General features: G+C 45.8%; 1 protein-coding gene across 1 annotated transcript in view; it reads right to left on the reverse strand.

The window, feature by feature from the left end:
- JCAD (junctional cadherin 5 associated) overlaps nucleotides 1-24,524 on the reverse strand; it is a 47,080-nt gene extending 22,556 nt beyond the window's left edge. Inside the window, 2 exon segments of the mRNA XM_033208733.1 lie at nucleotides 12,406-12,745; nucleotides 24,429-24,524. Coding sequence (XP_033064624.1) covers nucleotides 12,406-12,686 — 281 coding nt within the window. The 5' untranslated portion in view covers nucleotides 12,687-12,745; nucleotides 24,429-24,524.
- Between the last annotated feature and the right edge of the window lie 1,555 nt (nucleotides 24,525-26,079).

Genomic DNA, 26,079 nt, shown 5'->3' on the forward strand with positions numbered 1-26,079 from the left:
CCACATATCATAGAAAACTATAAACCATTTAATTAATAAACATTTATTTTGTACCTAGCAAGGGCCAGGCTCTGACAGGTGCAAGCGCACTCACCATGGGAATTGCTCTGGTAGATTTCTCCTTCAGACAAGTTAGCAAGAATGGCTCTTCTAGTAGCTTTGCTATAAGATGCCCATTACCAGTTAAAATGTGCACTGCTGCATATGGTTTCAAAGCCAAAAATATATTTTCTGATATGTTTAAGGAAATGAGATCAAATTTTTCTTTTTAGAAAAATGAAACTAATTATCTTACATTTTAAAAGACATTAACAATGGCACTTTTAAGAAAACATGCTGAACACATTAACACAGGGTGGGAAAAAGATAAGGAAAGCAAAGTGGAATGTGATCGCCCAGACAAATTGTGTCCACGAGTTCAATGGGACAGGCAGGGTCTTTACACAGAATTCCCGAGCGAACAGGACGGAGGTGAAACAGAAGTTACTCTTGCCAACAGCCCCATCTCTCATCTCAGGAGAGATGAGGCCAACGAAACAACCGCTAGCAACTGCTTGGGAAATATCTGAAATATGAGCATGTGGAAAACAACATGTTTAACGGAAAATGAGCAAATCTACTCACTGCATATGCAGCAGCTAATTATGAGAAAAATTAGGAGACAGTTCTGTTCGTTCACACAACTCCTTCTCAACCACAATGGAAAATGATACCCTTCTTTTAAAAAGTGAAAGTCTCCTTAGAATAGCAACATTTGCACCGGGCACAGTGGCTCACACCTGTAATCCCAGCACTCTGGGAGGTTGATGCGGGCAGATCACCTGAGGTCAGTAGTTCGAGAGCAGCCTGACCAACATCGTGAATGAAACCCTGTCTCTACTAAAAATACAAAAAATTAGCCGGGCGCGGTAGCAGGCGCCTGTAATCTCAGCTACTTGGGAGACTGAGGCAGAAGAATGGCTTGAACCCAGGAGGTAGAGGTTGCAGTGAGCCGAGATCGTGCCACTGCACTCCAGCCTGGGCAGTAGAGAGCAAGACTCCGTCTCAAACAAAAAAAAGAAAAGAAAAGAAAAAAATAGCAACATTTGGAATGCCTGTAACCATTGGCTTACATTCTCCATCTTCTCAGTGGCCTCCAAGGTCCTCATGAGCCACACTGACTTGTTATCACTGGGGCAGCTACAGCCTGGCACTGGGCCTGATACCCAGCAGCACGGGATAGATGTGTGGATTAACTTAAAAAATCAGCTAGAGGCTTGCTGCCCGCCTGATGAACTGGGGGTTCTGTGGGAAGTGAGACAGACAGTTACCCTTCCCTCCTGCATGAACAAAATCCTGAGCCTTGTCCTCCCGTGGGGGCCCTCAAAGTCCAGTCAGCTGTGCTTTGCTGTGGTCATTGGGGTGGGGCTGGGGAGGCCCCACTAAAGCCATGCTTTATCCAACGATCCCTTCCTGGTTCCCAAGTCTGCAGTCTAGCAGATGCCTACTGCTTTCCATTGCTTTCCAACCCTAGTGTTATGTTCTGGACCAGTGGATGGTCATGGCATGTTGGCCTAGCCTGCTCCTTCAAAAGCCACTCCCCTTCCACAGGCATCTGTATCTAGCCATTGGTATCTAGATGCAGAAACTGAGCACCAAGGCTGCAGGTCTCACTGAAAGAGCCAGGAGCAGCGTTCTCTTCTGGTTGGCAGAAGGGGCTTTGGGCATCTCTTTAGAGTGACTCATATTCACCAACCCCAGTGTCAGGTGCCTAACATGCTTCTGCGATGGCCTCAGCCATGTTCCATTCCAGAATTTGCTCTGAAAGCTCTCTGGGTCTGCAAGCCTGCAATTTCATTTTTCGGCATGCCTTGGTCTATTCAGTACTACCCTGCGCAAACGTCCCTCTGACACAGGGTAACGAATGGGCTAATTTTGGAAAGGGGAAATCTGGGGTCCAGAGAAGATGAAGACTGAAGTATAGAGGTTAGCATAAAATTAAAGGTCAGTCAGAAAAGAGAAAACTGCTCTGAAAATATAATGGGTAAATATCAGTCTTCAGCAAAGTTCAATTTGAACAAGAATTGTAGGTTGCACTGGCAGAATTGTAACCAGAAAATCCACAAATGCCGAGTCGGACTGCTAATGCATTGTCAGGCCTGCTTTTTATGATGTCACAATGAATGACTCTAGATGACAGACAGTGCAGATTCAGTTAAAACATAAAGTACCTGGCAGACTATTTCCGGAGGTTACTGTTTTTTTATTAAAAAAAAAAAAAATACAGGCCGGGCGCGGTGGCTCAAGCCTGTAATCCCAGCACTTTGGGAGGCCGAGACGGGCGGATCACAAGGTCAGGAGATCGAGACCATCCTGGCTAACACAGTGAAACCCCGTCTCTACTAAAAAATACAAAAAACTAGCCGGGCGAGGTGGTGGGCGCCTGTAGTCCCAGCTACTCGGGAGGCTGAGGCAGGAGAATGGCGTAAAACCGGGAGGTGGAGCTTGCAGTGAGCTGAGATCTGGCCACTGCACTCTAGCCTGGGCGACAGAGCGAGACTCCGTCTCAAAAAAAAAAAAAAAAAAAACCACAAATAATGGGTCTGGAAGAGGAAGCATGATAAATTTGAGGACTTAGAAGTGATGCTAAATTTGGACATTTGAAGAAGGGGCACAGGAAAGCAATTCAAAGGCACTTGAGTTATCAACGTGCACAGAGGAAATTAAGTAGGAGGCATTTTGGAAAGGCACCCACTGATATCGACCTGGATGGAAGCCCTTGAAGTCACAGTTCCTCCACTGCACGGGCTTTGAACTCCTGTGCTTGGATCTGGCTTCCACAAATATGAGCTCAGAATGGAAAAATTAAAAAAAAAAAAAAAAAAAAAGAAGTTGGAAGCCATCGCCACTACAGTGCCAACCTGGTCAGCCACAAGACCATAATATTTTTTAAACTCTGATGGCTAGAAATGGACACAAATTGCTCTTCTGTGGTTGCCAGCAGGTTTCTGAATCATCTTTGGGTTAGGGCTTCAGCAGACTTTTGATTTTGCAAGGTCTAGTAAAGAACTTTTATACACGCAAGGTAAGTCGGAGACCACGGTCCACGGGCCCCGCCCCGGGACTGGGGTTTGGGTTGTTGCTTCCTTTTCATAAATTAGTAAATTCACAGCGGGTGCTGATATGAAGGATGGAGCCAGCTTGGAAACTGTCATGGTAATTCTAGTAGTATATCTTTTTAATGCACGTAACAAAATCAGGGGCTGGGAGATCGCTCGTGGAAGGGGGCGCCTCGTTGATGTGGACCACTGACCAACCTACAGGTAGAGAAGACAAAGAGAGACCAGGCATGGAGGTTCACGCCTGTAATCCCAGCACTTTGAGGGGCTGAGGTAGGAGGATCGCTTGAGCCCAGGAGTTAGAGACCAGCCTGGGAAACATAAGGAGACCCCATCTCAACAAAAAAATTTAAAAAGAAAAATTAGCTAGATGTGATGGTGAGTGCCTGTAGTCCTAGCTACTCAAGATGAGGCGGGAGGATTGCTTGAGCCTGGGAGGTCAAGACTACAGTGAGCTGAGATGGCACCACTGCACTCTAGCCTGGGTGACAGAGAGAGACCCTGTCTCAAAAAAAAAAAAAAGAAAAGAAAAGAAAAGAGAAAGAGAGAAGAAAAGAGAGAAGAGAGAAGCAGGATGGAGCAAAGGGATGCAAATGAAGAAAGAAGGGCATAGGTCCATGTGGAAGAAGGAAAACAATACCCTGGAGAAAAGGTAGGTGGAGCTGGTGAGGGTTCCTGGGGCAGCTGCCAGCTGTGTGCAGTAACATGTCCCTGACGAAGGTGCTAGAACCTCTCACTGTGAGTCGGGGCATCTCTGAACAACATCCTTCCTGCAACTGCACTTCTGAGGGAAAAAAGCTGGGTCACAAACCCCTAACCTCTGACTCACACCAGCTATTCAAATGAGCCCACTCCTTTTACTGATTAACATGGCAAGGACACACGGATGCCTTCTAATCAATGTAAAGGCAAGAAGCCACACTGGGTGGCCCTTAGTCAGCAGCAGACTCCCTACAGGGCCATACGCTGACGCTCCTCCCATGCTAGGGTCCCACTGATAGAGGACCCTGTCCCTCCACATCAATGATCACCCTGGGAGCATCCCAGGGCCTACTGGAAGCCACCCCTGAGGGTGTCTTCACAGGCAGGGACAGGAAGCACTAGAGATATGGTTCCCCACCCGAGTGACTAGGAGAAGTCCTGGTGACTGCACGCAGCACAGACACTGTTCCCTCCCACAATGTGAGGCCCTTCCCACCTGATGGCTGGGTAGCCGGACCGGCCTCGGCTTCTGATGCCTCATCTGTACTGCAGGGACAGAAGCCTTCCTTTTGAGTTTTCTGGGAGGGATGAAATGAGATAATACCTTCAAAGTGTTATTCATCACTTTCTTGTGGATTCCCTAACTTGAGGAAGAAAAGGTACAGATGGAGAAAAGTAGGCTGAGAAGACAATGTCTGTGGCCCAGCCTTGGGGAACCCGATGAACCTGCAGTTGACACCCAAAGACAGCTGCCCGGGGTCAATGGAATAGTCCAGGCTTAGGGTACCTGCAGACGGGTGGTTTCTGGCTTCTCACCACACCATCAGGGAGCAGTGTTGGAACATTGCCAGGAGAGTGTGAGCAGCTGCCCTGGGCACTGGAGGGGCAGTGTGGGTTTAAAGGCCAATACCACGGCTGTCCAGCGGAACACTGTCAGCAGCGTCCTTAACTGCCCCTGCCTCTGATGTCTCATCTGTACTGCAGGGACGGACTAAGCCTTTCTTTTTGTATTCTGGGAGGAATTAAATGAGATGATACATTCAGAGTGTTTAGCCCAGTGCCTGACACGTAAGAAGCCCTGTTTCATTTAGTATTAACTCAATTAAAATACATTCTCAATGGAGCAGGTTATCTTGAAGCTCTGTTTGCTTGATCTCCTGGGGAAGGGGGTGCGGGTGGCACACAGGAAAGGGTGAAGAACCAAGTGTCTGTCTGAAGGTGATGATTATTTCAGATCGGCATTGTCTTTGTCTAAGTTGTAATCAACAGGCCTTCACAATGCCAGGAAAGAGTGACAGAGCCGACTGTCATCACGAGACGCTGCTCCTCCTTGGGATGGCTGGTCTCTGACGAAGAAGCTACACCCATTTCCACAATATGGATGTAGAACAAACCAGTATTTCATTTATTAAAACAAGGCAGGAAGAGAAGCTCTAATCCATTCTCTCTCATGCATATCTAATAGGTAAGGCAGATTATTTCAGTATTTTCATATTTTCTCTTTAATAAGGGCATGTCAGATTTTTACCACGTATACCAGTGTGAACCCCACAATGCCATCACTGACACAGAGAAAGACCAGGCTCGTTTCTCATTTGCCTTTTTCTAGCACCACTCTCGCTTTCATTTATTTATTCGTTTATTCAACAAATATTTATGGAGTATTTACGGTGCCTCTGACCCACGGTTCTTCAGAAGGCAAGATGAGGGCTATGAGAGGCAGAAAAGGCAGTCACTATGCGTGGGTTCCTGAGAGCCTGAAGGACCCTGCAGCTGAGTCTCTGGTGATGACACCCTAGGGAGGCTGCCTAAAGCCCCCTAGGCCCAGAGCTGGTGCACAGTGGCCCGCCAGTGACACCCCCAGTCCACACCCTGTCCTTTATCGAGAATGCAGAGGCACAGTCATCTTTGAGGCAAAGGGGCTGGACTGGAAGACCCACTCGGGTCTCTTTTGGACCCCGTCTCACATTCCCACCCTCATTGTCTCTCCGTGGGGCATTTCCTAGCTCTTGGACTCATCCAGTTCTCTAGCTGAAGGCAGAATTCCACATGAACAACTGTCCTGTGGGGATGGCATAACCACCAAGACGCATGAGACCCTCGGTGGTGCTGCCGCTGGATCTTCCTTGTCATTCCAGAAGCCTGCGCCTCCACACCACTGCACTTCCAGAAGCCTCACGTTCAAGGGACACAACCTGCTTTTTAGTGGGGAAACTGGTGCTGGTAAAAGCCACATGGGGCGCACGTGGGAGAGAGGACCAGTTTCCCTTCTGGAAGTTTCCACACTTACGAGCGAGACCAAGGAGAAGGGCATACAGAAGACAGTGGGAAGAGGCGGCCTGCCTCTTCCTGGTGTTCATGAGCATGCAAGCCCTCAAGAAAAAACAGGCTTTGCCCCATAACAAGGTCAAAATACCAATGGCTAATGCTTAGGATGGGAATCAAGTGGTGAAAAGGCAAATCGTGTTTGTGGATTTATAAGTTTGTAAAAGAAAGAGGAACATAGAAACAGATGTTAAACTTGAAGCATTCTCTGTTTTTGGAAAACCCTTATAAGCAGGAGATGATTTAAGAGAAGCTTTAAAAGACTCTGAAAATGAACTGTTTACCATATCCAGTAGCACTATCTAGAATGGATGTTTACTGATCAAATAGAAACCTCCCAAGATGAGGGCCCCAGACCACCACATCAGAGACTCTCCCTAGGTTGCTAAGTCTCTCATTAGTTACGACTGCCGCTGATGACAGGAGATAATTACAAGTTATTCTCATGGGTAACTAACAAAAAAATCTTACCCGAATTCCTGGGGCTATGCAGAGAAGAGCCAATTATGGTATAACTTTCAGCTTCAAACCTCTGCTATGTTAAGAGTATTTTACAGCTTCCTCTGATTATAATATTTCAAAGGAAACACATTAAGGAAACCCTGAGTGCCTGATAACAGCCTTTTACATATTTTAATGATCGTTAAGTATTATTTAGTTTTGGCTACTTGTATTTTAAGCATGCAGTTTCCTCCATGTGCAGATAACACAGTTTTTCCTCTTTGCCCACTTCCTCTTAATCTGTGTGTGTGTGTGTGTGTGTGTGTGTGTGTGTGTGTCAGCAGGCAAGCTTTGGACATGGCCTGTGGGTCTTTTCCTGGACCACGTAAGCGACTTTCATGCAAAGCCTACAGCCAGTTTCATCACTACACTCTGTTAACTGAGACCATTTAGGAGTGGGCTAGCATCTAGATGAGCTCTCCATGGAGTCAATGACTTAAAAAGGGGGAAATGCCAAGTCTTTAGTGTTACTTGTCAAATGGTCTGTGAAGAGAACATGTTTTGGGGTACACAGGCAGTCCCTGTGGCCTGGAAACTGTCCTCATCCGCAGCCCCTGCAGCAGGGAAAGCTCAGGCATCCATGCCTGGTCATTCCCTCCTCCCCATCCAACCTCCCACTCCCTTGTCCAGCCCCTCCCCTCTGATCTGAGGGGGCAGACACCCTAACCCAGACTCAAGCATCCACTGGCTGTCCAAAACTCAATTTTTTCAAAAGTTTCAACTAAGGGATGTGGGTAGTTGTCAGCAGTGGGTTCTGAAGCTAAGCCATCAAGAGGAGCAAGGGTGGAGTCTAAGTCTGCCAGCCAGAGGTAGGGGGAAGCAGAAGCTGTCAGGGAAGGGAAGAGGAGCATAAACAAGTACCCGGAGACGCAGAGATGGGTGGCAATGGGGGACAGAGATGAATGAGTCCCCAGGGGAACAACCCACAGTCCAGGGGGACACCTTCTCATTCCACGTATAATGAGGCCAGCCAGTCTTTCTCCATTTCCTATGAATGGTCCTGAATCTCTCCATGAATCCTTACAACAACCCCTCTCTTTCCTTTCAGGTAGGTTCCACTTCCTACCTCCCAAAGGATCTACCAAGGAGGGAAACTCTACTGCTAGGAAGTCTTCAGCCCAGGGGCAAGGAAGGCCCCTGAGCCAGGAATCCCACAATCAGGCTTCACAGTCCATCTGCTGTGCTTTAAACGCTGGTAAAATTACCAGTCATACGAACAATGGCCCAACACATTAACATGTAGCTTCCAAAAACAATTACTGTCTACTCATCAATTTAGATAAACTATGTACAAGGAGAACCAACTCTTGGTCCTTCTCCACTACTTACACCTAAGAGATTTTTAGCTAGTTCACATGCTCCTTTGCCTTTCTTCACAACAGAATTGTCATTCTTCTCCTGTCCTAGATGCTCAGTACTACTTGATCTGCTAACAGTGAAAGCTCAAAGCAACAGCCCCTCAGCACATTAGGAAACAAGTATCCTGAATGCTCGAAAATCTCATCAAAGCTTCATAGTTGTGGTTTCTTTTCTTTTCTTTTTTTAAGTTTTACTAGATGTCCCTCGAGTAGAAAGGGAAAAAGACAAAAAAAAAGTTTTACTAGATAGAGCTGGTCCTTAAATCAGAAACTCTGTTCTAAACTAATACTAATCATTAGAGGGTAAGGAACAGTCCTGACCATTCTTACTAGACAATGCTGATATTCCAGCTAAGCTCCAGATGATGGATAATCCTGCCTTCCATGTATGCTCCCTTTACAACATCCACAGAAGAGCAGTGTTATGTGCATTATCTCATGTAGACAGGTCAGGATGCAGTCTTTATAGGCCTCTCCAGACAGGAAAGGGACACAGCTGGGCTCTGGGAGCTGTCACACGTCCATGCATGCCAGGGAGAGGGTGGAGGACAAGGGACTGAGAAAAGACCATCCAGTGATGGTAACCCCAGGAGCTCACAGAATCAAGTGCTCCTTTCAAACGAAAACAGGCCTCACCTGGAGAGAGCTCAGCCAGGCCCAGCGCTGCTGCAGGGTGGCAGCCCCAAGGCCTCTGGCAGCCCAGGGTGGGTGGGGGAGTTGTGGCCCAAGCTGGGCTCCCTCTACTGCTGCACTGAGTGGCCAGACATCCTCTGGACTTTGTGTTTGCTATGGTTTAAATGTTTATTCCATCTAAAACTCCTGTTGAAATTTAATTGCTATTGTCACAGTATTAAGAGGCGAGGCCTTTAAGAGGAGATGAGGTCATGAGAGTTCCACCCTCCTGGGTGGGACTGGTGCCCTTATAAAAGGATGAGTTCAGCCCTCTCTCGTTTGATCTCACTCTCACCCTCTCACCTTCCACCATGAGATGACACAGCAAGAAGGTCCTCATGAGATACCAGCACCTTGACCTTGGACTTTCCAGCCTCCAGAACAGTGAACTGATACATTTCCATTCATCATAAATTACCTGGCCTGTTAACAGCAGCACACATTGGATGAATGCAATGCTCTTCAGTTATAAGACAGTAACATTGCCAACATGCCTAGGTCGCCACTGTCCTGTCAGAACAAAACGAATTTTCAATCAGTCCCTGGGGCCCTTCCAAACGACCTGGACCTCCGTCCTTCCCAGGACATCCGTGGGGTGCTGAGGACTGGCCCAAAGTGTGGGGACACACGTTAAGGCAGCCCTCAACCAAGCAACTGCAGAAGAGGAACCCTCATGACCCTTCCCAACCATACTGATGGCTTCAAGTTGGACAGGGCTCTCCTGGGCTCTAGGCACCCCCTAGACCGGGAGACCAGCCCAGCAGAGGTCACTGTGTGGGATGGAGGAGACAGCAAGACCACAGCTGCGCTTTTGAGTAACCAAAGACTGGGATCTGACAGCACCAGTTATCCATCAGATTCAGAATTCACATAAGCCATAGTAGTATTGGCTTCTCTTATCATTATTATTTTTTTAATTTAAGCTGTTTACTATTGACACCTATTTACTTCTTCCCAAAGCACTTTGTTTCTGATGGGGAAAAACAATTCTCCTTCATGCCTATCTTTCTGTTTCCCTCCAATATTCAGTTCTCTATTGGGCACCTAAAAAATAAAGTCATTTCAACCCAGGGAACCTTGCAGCCAGTCTCTGAGGCTTGGGGCACTGGGAGGGATGTTTGCAAACATGTATGCATTTGCTGTTTCTACCCTAGGACCAACCTTCAATCCAAAAGCTACTCTACATCACCTAAGTGAATCGGCCAATCTCAGCAACATGGACAAGAGGCCAGATCTGTCGAGAACCCTGTCATCTGTATGAAAACATCCCAGGGCTACACAAAGCCACTTATCTGAGCCCTTCACTTAGGACGGAAAGAAAGGCAGCTTGCAGATCTGATTACACCATAGTCCTCAGGAACCTGCTACCACACAAGGGGCTAGAAAGTCCTGAGCGAGTTGTGGATGAGGTTGGCAGCCACACTGCCCACACAGAACTCTAAAGGGGTTCTCCTGCCTCCCACCGTGGGGCTCAACTCTGATCCGGCCCCTCAAATTTGAGGGAGACCCCACATAACCTACATGGTCCATCTGCAGGGATTCCACAGCCCTGTCTTTACTTCATTAGAAACCTACCGTTCTGCTTTTCAACAGTTGCTACAATGGGGGAAAGAATAAATTGAACTCATGAGCATGTATTAAATAACCATATATGCCCACTACTGTAAGACTCTGTACAAGAAACAAAAGAAATAGGAGACAAGGTACAGTCTCAGTACCTTGAAATCCAGGTTGGAAGATACAGATATACTCAGCACAAAACTAAATGGAAAAAAAAAAAAAAAAAAAAAAAACAAGCACCAGTTTGTGTGGTAGTCATTAAGGTTATCTGAACCCTCACCCATCTCACCCATAAGCTCCCTCTTCCAGCTCCGTGCTGGAAAATGGGGGTCAAGAAAGTGAAGGCCTTGACAGTAGTTGACTGAAGTGTGAGTTCTGAAGCACCAGGTGAAACAGAAACAGCTTCCAGCCCCTTCTTCATTGTGACTTTTCCCCCTGAGCCTGGCTCCATCAGTGCTAACTCCCCTGGCCCCTCGCTGGAGAAGCAATCTGACTCGGCAACTTAAACCTGCTTTCACTACAATGGGCAAAAAACGAGGGCTCTCACCTTTGCTTTTCTCCAATAAATGTGTTAAGTGCTCTGACTCTAAAAACAAAATCCTTCCGATTTTTGCCTGAAAACTGTCAACCAACAAGGAAGGTCCTTTCTCTGCAAGGGTGACCTTGAACCATGGGAGGCGAGTTCATTCCCATCAGACTTGCCCATTTTGTGTGTTTGTTTCTCTTAAAGAAAGGTCCTTGATTCTGTCTATGTCCTTCGTCCATATCTAACTGCTGACATGCAGTTACATAACACACTCTGTAGACTCACAGCTCTTCCTCCCCAGTCTGTGCCTGGTCCCAGTGCAGCACTAAAGGCAAATGCAGTGTTAGGAAGGGATGACAAAGGTTTCCTCCAGGTGGAAACTGCCTGGGAGAGGGCTTCAGGGCTCCTCTCCCAGCCTGGCTCTGTGGCAAGCTGCCGAAATTCTTTTTTTTTTTAGCCATCCTGTTCCCCTAGCCAACCCGCCCTCTCTTTTTGTTGTAAGGAAACACCCACAGATGCAGCTGTATTCAGATGGGATCCCACATTAGGGCCAGTGTGTGTGCAAGGAAAAGATAGGTCAGAAGCCAATGGAATGATATGAATATATCAGAAGAAAGGTTTTGTCTTACAAACTGAGGGGAATACAGACCCCTTTTCAACTCTCTGTAACCTGCAAAATATTGAATTGTATCAATAAGAAAGCCAAATATACTGTGAATGGGTGCGTGGTTGTGAACTAGCTTTTATAAAGTTCTAAAATGACTCCTGAGGCAAGATGAAGAGATTACAAGGGAACCAAGAAGCAGAGTCCTAACACATGGCATTTAGCATGATAGAATGTGTTTACTCACTGCTATTTATTGAAGGCCTATGATGGCAAAGCCCTGTGCTAAGTACTGCTGGAACACCTTGAATATCTCAGTGGAAACAAGTGATCTTGGGCTGGGCGTGGTGGCTCATACCTCTAATCCCAGTGCTCTGGGAGACTGAGGTGGGAGGATTGCATGAGGCCAGGAGTTAGAGATCAGCCTGGGCAACACAGTGAGACTGTGTCTCTACAAAAAATAAAAATTAGCCAGGTGTGGTTGTGTGTACCTGGCCCAGCTATTCGAGAGGCTGAGGTGCGAGAATCACTTGAGCCCGGGAGGCCAAGGCTACAGTGAGTTATGACTGCACCACTGCACTCCAGCCTGGGCAACACAGTGAGACCTTGTCTCTAAAAAAAACAAAAAGAAGTAGCCAGGCACAGTGGCTCACTAATCCCAGCACTTTGGGAGGCCAAGGCGGGCAGATCACGAGGTCAGGAGTTCGAGACCAGCCTGACTAACATGGTGAAACCCTGTCTCTACTAATACAAAAATTAGCCAGGCGTGGTGGCACATGCCTATAATCCCAGCTACTCAGAAGGCTGAGGCAGGAGAATCACTTGAACTCTGGAGGTGGTTGCAGTGAGCCGAGATTGTGCCACTGCACTCCAACCTGGGCAACAGAGCAAGACTCGGTCTCAAAAACAAAACAAAACAAAAAAAAAGTGTTCTTGTGTCTAATACCATTTATCCCTCATTGGCCCCAGCCAAATATAGAGTTGAAAGAGTTTGCCTACACATCACCCACTGCTAACTCCTGAGTCAAAAAAGAATGGTGCGTTCACAGTGAAACTTACCCCGCCTCTGAGGTTCTGGAAGCAGAAGTGCTCTGGGGCTCCCCAGGGCCTCTCGGTGTGCTGCGGCGGCTTTCGGAGTCACTCACGTGTCCTTTCGCCGCGGACGTCTTACGAGGTGCGAGCGCCGCAGGGCCATCCTCATGCCCATTCTGCAGGCCCTGGGCTGCTCGTGTCCCAGTCCTCGCTGCCTGGCGCCCCTTGGGGTTATCCTCACGCGGTGCCGGGAGGCCTCTGGACAGTTTGTATCCATGAGAGATCAGGAGGTCTTCTACACTGTACATGATGCTCAGGCTTCAGCAAAGCTCAACCGCTGGAACCATGGTGGTGGCAGGACCCAGCACTGCAGAACAACAGAGAGCTCTATTTGTGACCAGGTCTCCCTGGGGGTCAGTCTTACACCTCCTCCTCCCGTGGTCCCCCCACCAAACCAGGCCACAGCGATGGACACAACACAGAACCTGCACAGAAAGAGGAGACACAGGGATGGCTCTGCCTGAAATTGCTCTCCATTCTATTCACGTAGAAAGTGGGTGTGGCTCTGGCTCTAGAGGACGTGGTAGAACCCTGAGGACCTCACCCTTGGATGGCTGCCTCTGGTAGAAGAGCATGTGGCATGGCGCTTAAGCAGTGACATCAACACTGTCCACCTTCCCCTTGTCCCACTCACCTACAAAGAGCAGGCGGAAAGAGTGTGGACAAAAAAAAATACAGATCTGGGAGCTGCAATGACTCCTTCATGTTTCTAAAAAGAGAAACTACCAATATTCAGCTTAATCTTAGGACATGCCCCTGCTTTCATCCTGTAGACATACCTTTGCTGTACGAGAGAGTGAGATCTTTAATCAACACAGTCATGATATGCTTCAGCGGAAGCGACTGAAGCAGCAACTGCCAGGGCAGCCCCTCCATGGCAGTCAACTAGCAACCAAAAATAGATTTTAACTCTTTAGGTTCATGATGAGAAAACAAACAACACACTGATCAATCATACACACCCAACTCACTACACAATACCAAAGTTCTCTTTTCCTTATGAAAGTTTTTTTTTTTTTTTTTTGAGATAGAGTTTCACTCTTGTTGCCCAGGCTGGAGTGCAGTGGCATGATCTCAACACCCTGCAACCTCCGTCTCCTGGGTTCAAGCGATTCTCCTGCCTCAGCCTCTCGAGTTGCTGAGAATACAGGCATGCGCCACCACGCCTGGCTAATTTTTTGTATTTTTCATAGAGACAGGGTTTCACCCTGTTGGCCAGGCTGGTCTCGAACTCCTGAACTCAGGTAATCCACCCACCTCTGCCTTCCAAAGTGTTGGGATTACAGGCATGAGCCACCACACCCGGCCTCCTTATTAAACTTTTATGAATCAAATTTCTTTCTAGTAGATCTTGGGGAAAAGTTTTTGCATCTCTCAGCCAAGGATGTCCACACCCAAATCCTGCTATAGTACCTGAATCAACAGCAGCAACTTCCTCCAGTGTAAGCTGCACAAAATGAGAGGACCCACAAAGAATAAAAATGGGCAGAAAGCTACCTGAGAGCAAAAGAGGTAGAGACGCCCTGCTTACTCCTACATGAGAACATCTTTCCTCCTAAGTCTTCCCTTTGATGATAAGGCGTAAGACAGATTGGTCAGCCGGATCCACCCACCACTGCTTCCACGAGGGCTGATGGTAATGCTGGCCTGGGTGAGAGGCACACAAAAGCCACAAAAGCCAGCCCCACCAGAAAGCTCAGCCAGCTCCAGCCCCACTTTGCTGGTGGACGGAAATAGAGTTGCTGCAGCCATGGCGAACAATGGCCAGGAAACGCCTGCTGGTCCATGTGCAGGTGAAAGGAAGGTGCCTGCAGCATGTGCTTCCTGTCACTGGGAGCTCTTACTTGTGTCCGTTGCACAATTCTGCTGTGCCTGTCCTCACTCTTCATCACCTGCTAGATTACAGTAGGGAAAGTCTCGTCTGTCAGCATGGAGAGTATCAAACTTTGGAAGTTGATAATTTTCCATTATGTCCTTACATTTTATGGAAGCTGACAAGCTCTGGCAGCTACTGTACTAGTAGAAAAATCTCCATAGCAACTCTGCCACTCCTGACACTCCTACTGCATGTCTTTCGGGGGGTTGTACAACTTGGGTCATTTGCTTCAACAGACAAGGAAGGACCAGAGAAGCAAGAGTTTGTTCTTCAACTCAACAGAGCAAGTTCCACCATGTGAGGGATTATAAAGGAATGAGATCCCATCACAAGCAAAGGGCTTCAGGAACACAGAGTCAGGCTTTAGGGCAGGGTCTCTGGTTTGTTTGACGCTTTATCCCCAGCAACTTGCACACAGTATGCACTCAATAAATACTTGTTGAGAAAATGCACAAATGAGAGACAGAACTGTTTGAGCTAGGTTTTGAAGAATGGTTAGGAGTTCATTAGGCAAAGAGCATGTGTATGTGTATGAGAAGGGGAACTGGCATTTAAAATAGATTTTGAGTAGAATTATCCCAAGGGCAAAGAAATGAGGCTGGGCACAGTGTAATCCCAGCACTTTAGGAGGCTAAGTGGGTGAATCACTTGAGGCCAGGAGTTTGAGACAAGCCTGGACAACATGGTGAGACCCCGTCTCTACTAAAAATACAAAAACTAGCCAGGCATGATGGCAAACACCGGTAATCCCAGTTACTCAAGAGCCTGAAGGAGGACAATCGCTTGAACCCGGAAGGCGGAGGTGGCCATGAGCCGAGATCATGCCACTGTACTCCAGCTTGAGTGACAAAGCAAGATGCTGTCAGAAAGAAAGGAAGGAAGGAAGGAAGGAAGGAAGGAAGGAAGGAAGGAAGGAAGGAAGGAAAGGAAGGAAAGAAAGGGAAAGAAAGAAAGAAATTAATGGCTTAGTAACAGAATCCTGGCAACCTAGAACAAAGTCCCCAGGCTCACTGGTTCAACATCACACACAGGGTCAGCATCACAGTTAAAGTTAGCATTAGGTCTCATGACACTCAGTTTCTATCTCTCACTCTGCTGGGCTCTTTAAAATAAAAGCAAATTGCACTGTACTCCAAGTGGCCACCAAACACACTGAGGAACAGGCATGTGCAGCACACAGCTGGTTGTGCTACAGTCCATTTGTCAGAATGGCAGAGAAGACATAACCCTCACAAAACACAGATGTGGGGCATTTTCTTCCTGGGGCTGGATAGGTTGGTCCAATATGGCTATGTGTTTGCATGGTAATTATATTTAGTAAGAATATCTTTCAATCGTAGTTAATTGATTCTTCCCTCCCCTGCAGCCCAATAAACTCTTCCTCTACAAACTCCAAGGAAAAACCTAAACTATAAACCCAGGATTGCAGCACACATGAAATCTAATAACATCAACTATTAATGACCATCCGTAATGTGCTAGATTCTGTACTGGCACACTTTCATTCATTCTATGCTTCCAGTAAACTTCTTGATATAGACAGAAACGTCTCCATTTTCACAAGAAAACTGAGGCTGACAGTCCAAGGTTACACAGCTTGTGTTAGATCCAAGGTTTGAACTACATCTGTCTAGCTTCAAAGTTCAGGCTACTAATTTAGGTTCACCCATCTATATTTTCTTCCTTAACATCAAAAAAGTTTCCTAATTTACCAAATAATCCATAAACATAAATAAGGAAAGATAGAAGGCATAATGGCATTAAAATTCATGTATTTAAAAGGAAAAAAATTCTCCTTTATTCTCTAGGAGCAGGATGGCTCTTCTAGATGACTCTTCTCACACACCACACACAAACACACATACACGCACGCACACACACACACACACACACGAGTTGATGCCTCACTTGACTATAATGTCTTGATGGCAATGCTGGTGTTAATGTTTAAATGCTCAGTAATATGATTCATTCTCGAATACACCATGCAATTGCCTTGTGACCTTAAGAGACCTCTTTCATCATTTGGGGTTTTGAGCTTTTCATAAATAACATGGGGCTATCATAAAGCATGCTGTATGAAACTAAAATGCATATATAATAAGTGGGAGATGAGTAACTTAAAAAAAAAATTCTTAAAGAAAAAAAAAGTCCTATATAGAAATAGCCATTCTTATCTGCAACATTAATAGAATTTGGACTTAATTTGAGTAGACAACAGCAAACCACAAATGGGTTTGGGCAAGGGAAATCTGGCAGGAAAGCAGAGGACTAAAGTGGATAGAGCGAGAACAGATGGGGGACCTGTAGTTACAAGTCCTTTCTATTGTAACATGCACGGGGGGCTGGCAGAGGGGATAAGAAAAAAAAGGAATAATAAGAGTAATTTTCAGGAGAAGAAGTACAATGGATTTTAGCCTCAGTGACGAGGATAATGATCATTCCATTAATAGAAATATAGAAACTGGAAATAATTGTTGGTTTGAGAAGATGACAGCTCATTTGATTTTGATTTAACCAACCTAGTCTCACAAAATTCTCTTTTCCCCAAATCATCATCAAGTGGATTTTCATCAAAGATTAATTATGTGTCCTTCCAAAGAACCTGAATAAAACCACTTGTGCAGCGATCTTATTGCATGGCACCTTTTCAAAGTTCTTTAAATATTAGTTCTATGGTGTCTATTCAAATGGAAGGGATTATAAAATTAGGAAGTTGCTGTTAACCATCCACTGACATTGGGCATGGAGCTGGGTTACCTCCCGCTTTGCTATTGGGATGAGTGTCTGTTTCTCAGTGGTGCATGGTATTTATCTGTGAGCTGAATCAAGCCTGAGTCACTGCACAGGAGGAAAGGAGAGAACCCTTTGGGTCTCAGTCTTCTCCTGAAAGAGTAAAATGAGAAGGCTGAACTAGAGGTTCTTTAGAGTCCTTCTGGCTTTAGGGAGCAGCCCCCTTTCTCTAGCCTATTCTTGCCTGTGATGAGCAGCAGGCATCGAAGTCAGCTGCCCCAGGAAAAAAGAGTACAGCTTGTGGCCATGACACAGGCAGGGCTAAATAGGTCATCTGAAGACAGAACCTCTGACCTTGGCCTTATTAGCACCTATGCAGAGGCCACCCAAGAGAGCAGAGATAAATAGCCACCCACTGAGGAAAGGAGTGTGTTGGGGTAGGCAGGCCAGGAGCGAAACATCCAGCAATTCTCCATCCCAGAGTGCGGGTGCTTCACACTTACGCCAATGTAAATTCATCAGGGCACTTGTTTTACATTGGAAGTGCCAGGCACTGGGCTGAAGAATATAAAGACAAATAAGACCCCATCAGCACCCTCTCTTGCAATGCTATGGTCTACATGGTATTATTTCAATTATGGATCCTCTCATCACTAAAGGTTGAGACTGGCGAATGAATGCCATTTAACAGGTACCATCTTCTCCCTTTCCATTTATAAAAATGAACATTTTAATTCTCATATTTACAGTTACAACGCTCAAGACAGTGAAAGGAAACAAAACATTAAGGAGCTCATGAAATCAACCAGAGCTTTTTTTCCTTTTTAAAATTGGCCTAGAACACAAGCTAAAAATTAACTTTAAAAAGAGAGACAAATATACTATTAAAAAGATGAAAAGCATGGTCATCCTCACCTGTAATCAAAGAAGTGCAAATTAAACCAAAATGCCATTATTCACTTATGAGATTAAAGCTTTTAAAAAGCAATGCTTATTGTTGGTAAGGGCATGAGGAGCTACAAGGGTTCTCCTGTTTGTGTGTGTATAAATGGCGGGGGGGTGGGAGGTGCAGGCTATATGTAAATGAAAATGAGTATTTCCCTTCTTAAAAGTGATTAGCCAGATTTGCTGTCTCACACCTTTGATCCCAGCACTTTGGGAGGCTAAGGCAGGCGTATCACTTGAGGTCAGGAGTTCGAGACCAGCCTGGCCAACATGGTGAAACCCCATCTCTACTAAAAATACAAAAAATTAGCCATGCATGGTGGCGCTCACCTGTGGTCCTAGGTACCTAGCAGGCTGAGGTGGCAGGATCCTTTGAAACCGAGGCAGAAATTGCAGTGAGCGGAGATTGTGCCACCATACTCCAGCCTGGGTGACAGAGCAGATACTCTGTCTCAAAAAAAAAAAAAAAAAGAAAGAAGAAAAATTATTAACATGTAACAAAATATTTAAACATCTGAAACCCTATGAAATAATCTCACTTCTTAGGATTCATCCTAATGAAATAATCAGAGATACACATAGTTTTATATAAGGATGTTTATCCAAGTTTTAATTATAATAACAAAATTAGACTAAATATCTAATTTAGTAAAAAAAAAAAAAAAAGAAGAAAAAAAACTTCTGGGCCAGGTGCAGTGGCTCACACTTGTAATCCCACCACTTTGGGAGGCTGAGGTGGGCAGATCACCCAAGGTCAGGAGTTCGAGATCAGCCTGGTCAATGCAGTTAAACTCCGTCTCTACTAAAAAGACAAGAAAACTTAGTCAGGTGTGGTGGCATGCGCCTGTAGTCCCAGCTACTCAGGAGGCTGAGGTGGGAGAATCGCTCGAACTTGGGAGGCGGAGCTTGCAGTGAGCGGAGATCTTGCCATTGCACCTCATCCTGGGCGACAATCAGACTCCATCTCAGAAAAAAAAAAAAAAAAATTCTGCATTCATATGGTGGACTATAATATGTATACACATGCATAAAATTATGTTTTCAGGTATACAACAGCACAGGGAAATGCTTGTCATACCATACTAAATAATAAAGACAGGATACAGAACCCTATATTCAATGTCATACCAAATTTGTTTATATACATATGTACTTGAAAGGGGAAAAAACACTGAAAGGAAACATACCAAAATATCAGCAGAGGTATTGGACTCTGAGTTTTGTTTGCTTTTTTTTTTTTTTTTGAGATGGAGTCTTGCTTTGTCGTCCAGGCTGGAGTGCACTGGCGCGATCTCGGCTCACTGCAAGCTCCACCTCCTGGGTTCATGCCATTCTCCTACCTCAGCCTCCCGAGTAGCTGGGACTATGGGTGCCCGCCACCACGCCCAGCTAAATTTTTTGTATTTTTATTAGAGACGGGGTTTCACCGTGTTAGCCAGGATGGTCTCAATCTCCTGACCTTGTGATCTGCCCACCTCGGCCTCCCAAAGTGCTGGGATTACAGGCGTGAGCCACCGCGCCCAGCTGGACTCTGAGTTTTTAAAAACTTTCTTGATTTATACTTTACTGAATCTTATGATATTCTGTCATGAAATGTATTAGGTCCAATCATATGAAATTGTCATTTTGCATGTCAAAAATAGTCAAATATTGGCAATTTCATATACTTACTATACTTAATATTAACTTTATATAATTAATATTAACTTAAGTATATGTAACAACATACATAATATACACATTATTATATAATGTTAATATAACAATATTGTTTCATCATCAATCATCATTATTCATAACTTAATATATTACTAACATATTACATAACTTAAGTTATATATAACTATTTCATCATCCGAAAAACACTTTCATAAACGAAATGCTGCTTAGGTTAGATTAGGAAAATGCATCTTTAAAAATATGTTATGTAATTGGAAGACTCAATGACAATAAAAGAAACATTGAAGAAAAGAAAAGAATAAATGAATAGTAAATTACATAAGGCTCTAGTATATGGTACATGTGCCTTATCTGCCAGAGAGACTCTTAACCTGTTTTCAGGAAGCCAAAATAACATGTGCTGCAGAAGAAATCTAATACAAGGTTACAACCAGCATTGTAAAAAGGTCTTAATTAGACATTGTTACTCCTCTAAAAGACCTAAAACTTTTCAGTTGTATTCACTGACATTCCATGCTTAAGATGTAATTGGTCCTTCAAATTGTTGGCAGTTCAGTGTAAATATCTTTTCAACTGACAACATTTAGGTCTAATGCTATGATTAATATATAACAAAGTACTTTCTTTAAACAAGAGGTAAATCACCAAGACATAAAACAAACCAGAATGGAGTATGTTGCTAACTGACACGTAGGTTTTTAATGCTTTCCACAGATTTTTTCCTAAGGGTAGAATTGTGTATTTTCCTATGAACAATAGAATTGCTATTTCCCTTTCCAGTCTTAATTATTAAATAATGCAACAGTTCCAGTTGAAGTCCTGGGACACCAAGTTCTCACAGACTGCTGTTACCATGCCACACGTGTGATGACCAATTCTGCCAAGGCACTCAAGTTGTTAAAATCTCACAAGATGTAAAAAGTCATATTTAATCTGTGAAGTAATCATTTTAGGAGGACAACCTTAGCTTTCTTTAAGGTGACAAAAAAACAAATGAGTTGGAAAACTTGGGTCTAAGATCAAAAGGATCTCAGAACGTTAATCTCGCTGGGGTGGATTGGTATTAAGGCATTTGTTCAGAAAAAGAGAAAGAAAAAGAAAAATGTCCCCAATATTATGCACTGAATTTTTTTCCTATTATCTCTTCTGACTCCTCTTTTCTTTTCTTTCCACAACTAATGTGAATACACATACACATGCACTTAAACACACACTCTTTCTCCTGTCTTCTCTTTCATCTCTAAATTCTGTGTCACACAATTATGGCTTTGGCTAGCAATATTTTTTATGAGACCCTAAGTACTTCATGAACATTTCTGAAAGATTAGACGTCATTAAGAAAGGACTCAAACTGGATAAGATTTTTAAATCTTTTGGAATTTTTGGCTGTTTGCAAAAATAGCTGTAAAACATTATCATAGGATAGAATTTTATTCCCTTATCATCATAGATGTCAAGCTCCACGTGTAAAGATACCTTAAATATTCCATTAAACTTACCCTACTTTTGGTTTTGTTTTTAAATATCTTCAGAATAAAAAAAAACCAAGTCTTTATCAAAATGTTCGACTTAAATTATTTCATATAATCTTTACATTTTTATTTATTTTCTATGTACAAAAGCCATGTAAAGTGATTTCAAAAGTAAACACTGCAAAATTCAGTGCTTAAGTAAAAAGGAAAAGTTCCTAGTAACTCCACTGTGCCAAGAGATAACCAGTAGCAACAATCTGGTTTCTGTTTCTCCAACTATTCTTCCTACACAGACAAGTTGCTTGTTTTTTTTTTTTTTTTTTTCTTTCCTTCTTTGGAATATATCTTGGTGCTTCTTCCTAACAGTATCTAAATTCTTTCATTTACATACAGAAAAAACAAGCTTTACAGGTAAACTATAAAGATAACCAATAAGCACAAAACTATAAGAATACTTCACAATCTGATAATAAATCTGCCGGGCTATTTATTTAGCCAGGCTATTCCCAAGCGTATGTATAGAAAGTTGTTGGGAAAGATATTTAGTTCTAGATAATCCAAATTTTTAACAAGACACCTTCAATTCAAATCAAGATAACTGAGGTTTTAGTATCTGGGGGAGCGGTTCCTGTATTTTTCTAAACACCATTTAGTGTTTAAAGAATATATCAAAGCCCAACCTCTCCCCTCCCTGGGCTGCTGGCATTTGTAAGTCAGTGGACCTCAACATTCCTTCAATCAGCAGGCCCTTGAAACAAAGCACAAGAGCAAGGTTTTAATGAGAGAGATAACCCTTCTCATCCAAAGGGGTAAAAACAACATCTGTTAAAAACCCAAGTAAACTGCAGTAATGGGTTCAGCAATAGGCCCAGAGGACTTCAGAGACTGAGTCTTTGCTTATCAAAATAAAAACCACAATAGAACAATTGTTTCACTCCAACGCTCTGTGTTCTAAACTCTCTCCAGATTAATTAGCATGGAGTTTCGCCAAGCTCATTAAAAGAAAAACTCCGGACTCCTAAGGATGATTGGTGTTTACTGTCCTCCCAAACTGGCCAGTGAGAACTTGGGGGAGCCACAGACTTCTGGGCTTTTTGTACTGATAACATTTCTAGGATTTATTTTTAAATTGCATGTTAAAAATTAGACTACAATAATCTTTTCATATTTACTTTTTTTAAGTGAAAAAACTGGCCCTTATTTATTTTCCTTGTATACCTCCAACCCTGTTACATTTTATAGCTGCCGAACAATAGATCACAGGCTTCTGGAATCTGTGACCACTCAGATGAGTTATTAGATAACCCTGATGACTCTGTCAAGTTGTCCAGAGCATGTGGACACTCAGGCCAAACTTCTTTTTTCCTGAAACAGGCTTTCTCCACCCACCCAAATCCCCTAATTCTCCTGGGCCTGCCAAGGGCCTGACCTTCCAGTCTCTGCAGCAAAGGGTGAAGTTTTACAGGAGGAAGGCCCAGCAGATTAAAGGCCTCTGTTCAACAAATATTTGCTCGCCCACTCCAGGCGGACTAACAGTTTCCTACATGCTGCATGCCCAGAGTGACACTTAGAGACTTTAGGAAGCTTGTTAAGCTGGTGACTAAGAATCAGACACCTAATGTCAAGGTAAATAATTAAGTCCCAATCCACAGAACCTTATGGAAAACCAAACGACTTTACCAAACTCCCAATTTCACACGAAAACCAACACAAGTCCCATGAAATAGAATCTGCATATGATTTCCAAAAAAGCCTGTATGCATTCTTGCTTTGCTGGGTGGTCTTAAAATTCTAAAATGAACTGACATTCCCAAAGTTTTACCTGTAAAGCCCATGACCCTCAGTTTACACCATGCAGACTGCCTTTCTTTGCCAGAGCATTTCTGGCTGCCTGAATCCTACCCGTCAGGCCCCTTCCCCCAAATCTCTGTATTTTGCAACCCTAGTCCTCAATCTCTGGGATGTCTATTCCTTGTAAATCTGAAAAGACAAAAGACCAGAGAAGGAAAACAAGTTGTGGGAGAAACATCACATTAAACTGTCAGGACAGGAAACCCTGGGAGTTGTGTGGTCTCTGCACCGCCCCACCCCTCTCCCCAAGACTAAGACCAAGCTACTGGATTTGGGGAGGGGATGAGGACACCGGAGGCGGGTGGAGTGAGTGCGGGGGTGGGCGAGTGGGTGTGGGTGTGGGGAGGTGATGTGCCCAAGCTAATTTCACCAAGGCCTCTACTTCTGAAGCGCGTGGATGACCAAACACCAGGGCATGCCCAGGTAGCGCTGGCCTAAAGTTCTCGTTTTTATTTTTTTCTTCAGTAGTGAAATCACAGCTTCTTTACAAACGTCCAAAAGAATCCCAGGCGCTCCGCTTCTTGATAGCAAGCGAGAGGGGCCCTTTTAGCTGCTAGTGCTGGGCCCCACTGTGGCCAGGGCATCGAGGTAAACCCTGGCGTTTTGGGGGTGAACGGACCCCGACTGGAGATGGGGGAAACAGAGGGTGCCCGCGGAGATCTGAGCGCAGACACCCTGGGTGGGCGGGCTCCAGATCCCATAAATGAGCTGATTAACGGGATTTACAGCACTCTTAGGCAGGGCTCCTGCCCTTCTTCCACCCCACGCGCAGCCCAGAGCCGCACTCGCTGGGAGGCAGCCGCGATTAGCACCCTAATCCCCAGCGCAGACCGCGCAGAGACCGGAGCGGGAGCGGGAGCAGGAGCAGGAGCCGGAGCGGGGCCGCCGCAGGAGCCCCCACCGTCCCGGGCAGTCCAGACTGCCCGGGCAGCGTGGGAACTGGGACCTCGGGGACCCAGCGCGGCGGCTGTCAGCTCCGGGGTGAGGTCCGCGAGGTCGGGGCGCGGGGGCGCGGGAGGGGTTGGACACAGGCTGGGGAGGGCGACTTCGAGAGGGAAGTGAGTGACCCCGGCCCCCCAGGCCTTCCGCGCGCCGAGGGGCGACGCGAGCGCTAACGCCAGCCGCGGCCCGCGGTGCCCGCCCCGGGACTCCCGCGCCCAGAGCAGGGCACCTGAGGGGAGGGGACACCCCTCCCGGGCTGGCAGGCGCCCTCCACCCCGAGGCTGCGGGGCCTTGCACCGCGCGGGGGGCCCAGGCTGGGCTGCGACTGCGGGTGCGGACACCCCCCACCGCCGGGGTGGCTGGGACCGGAGCGACGTCCCAGCTTGAGAAGTTGGGGGGAGTGCGGGAGGCTGTGGGTGAGGCCAGCGAAGCGCCGTGGGAGCGGCCCTAATGGACGGTGGGAGCCAGGAGGGTTAGACGCTGGGACTTACCGAGCGGCTCCCTCATGCCGCCTCGCGCCGCCGCCGCCGATCCGGCCGGCCGGGGACCAGCGCGACCCGCCCCGCCTGCAGCCGCCGAGGCCGAGCATGCCCGGAGCACCGCCGTCCGCCCCGCCCACCGCCCGGGCCCGCCCCGCCCACCGCCGGGATCCGCCCCGCCCACCGCCCGGGGCTGCCTCCTCTGCGCTGAGGGCTGTATCCAGGCCAGGATCTTCCTAGGCTTTCGGGGGTCCGCCCGCGTGTGTCACGCGGAAGGCATAAGTGGGCTGACCACCCTTCCCTCTTTTCTTGTCACTTGGGTTTGGGCCACGTCAACCCTGTGGAAATGTCCAAAGACACACACACTCTCACAGATACACACAAAGCAAACATATTCATATACACTCTCAGTTACACAAAAACACACAAATATGTATGCAAACACACTCGTATACACCCACACACAGATGCACACAAACACACTCACAGGAAACAGGCACACACAAACACAGATACAGGACACACAGATGCACACAAACACACAGTCACAGACAACTGCACACAGACACACTCATATACAGTCAGACACAAGTGCACACAAACACACCCATACACAGTCACACACAGATGGAGCCAAACACACTGACACATATACATACATACGCAGGAACACAGTACAGCTACACACACACACACACACACACACACACAAACGCACCCACATAACACATTGATATTATGAAGAGAAGGAAACAGTGATGGTGACAACAGCTTGGGATTTACTTCTTTTAAAAAAAAGTCTTCGAGTCAACTAATGCGCTGGAAGCCACCTTCAGATCAGCTGGCCCGTCCTCTCCTGTGGCAGAGGAGGAAACCAATGCCAGGAGTAGGATTTGCCTACAGGGCAGAGGTAGGAGGGGAGATAGGAGGAGGTCAGTGGGAGAGTTCAGACCAGAATGAACATTTCCTGACACCAAACCCACTCCATGTTTCTGTTACAGCGGGGAGGGGCAGAAAGATTAGACTGCTGCCTGGGTCTGCTCAGGGCAAACGTTTTCATAATTTTGGAAGGCAGACAGAAGACAAAAAATGTGAAATATTGCTGATGCATTGGGGAGAGACAGGGAATATTAGTTAAATCCACCTAGACAAAACATGGATGGCATAGCGGACTGGTGACCTTGCCAAATGAGTTTTCAGAAAACTACTTAGCCACATCATGATTTTAGGACTGTATTTGCTGTCAAAACACCAATAACTAACGTTTTTGGCTCTATCACCATGTCTGAGCCCTTCCTATGCACTATTTCTTTTAATCCTCATCACAGTTTGATGATGTGGGCACCACTTTACAAATGAGGAACGGGCTCAGGGAAGGACACAGATGGCAAGCTGCAGAATCTAGCCCAAGACCCTTGCTCTGAACCACCAGAGCAAGGTCGTTTCTTTGTTCTCTTGAATCGTATGTTCCTCATGGTTAGTAGCAACATATAATCTAACAGAGCATAAAAGCTAAACACACTATTGCTGGAAAATAATGAACAATGTAATTGAGTGTTGTATTGTGCATTATCAGGAGTGCATGGGAGGAAACCAGATGGTGGTGATGAGAGCAGGCAGTGTGATCAGGGACTCGAGAGCCAGGTAGCTCGGGTCCTGGGCT

The sequence above is a fragment of the Trachypithecus francoisi genome, unplaced genomic scaffold (assembly GCF_009764315.1).
Source record: "Trachypithecus francoisi isolate TF-2019V2 unplaced genomic scaffold, Tfra_2.0 Lachesis_group9, whole genome shotgun sequence".
Lineage (NCBI taxonomy): Eukaryota > Metazoa > Chordata > Mammalia > Primates > Cercopithecidae > Trachypithecus > Trachypithecus francoisi.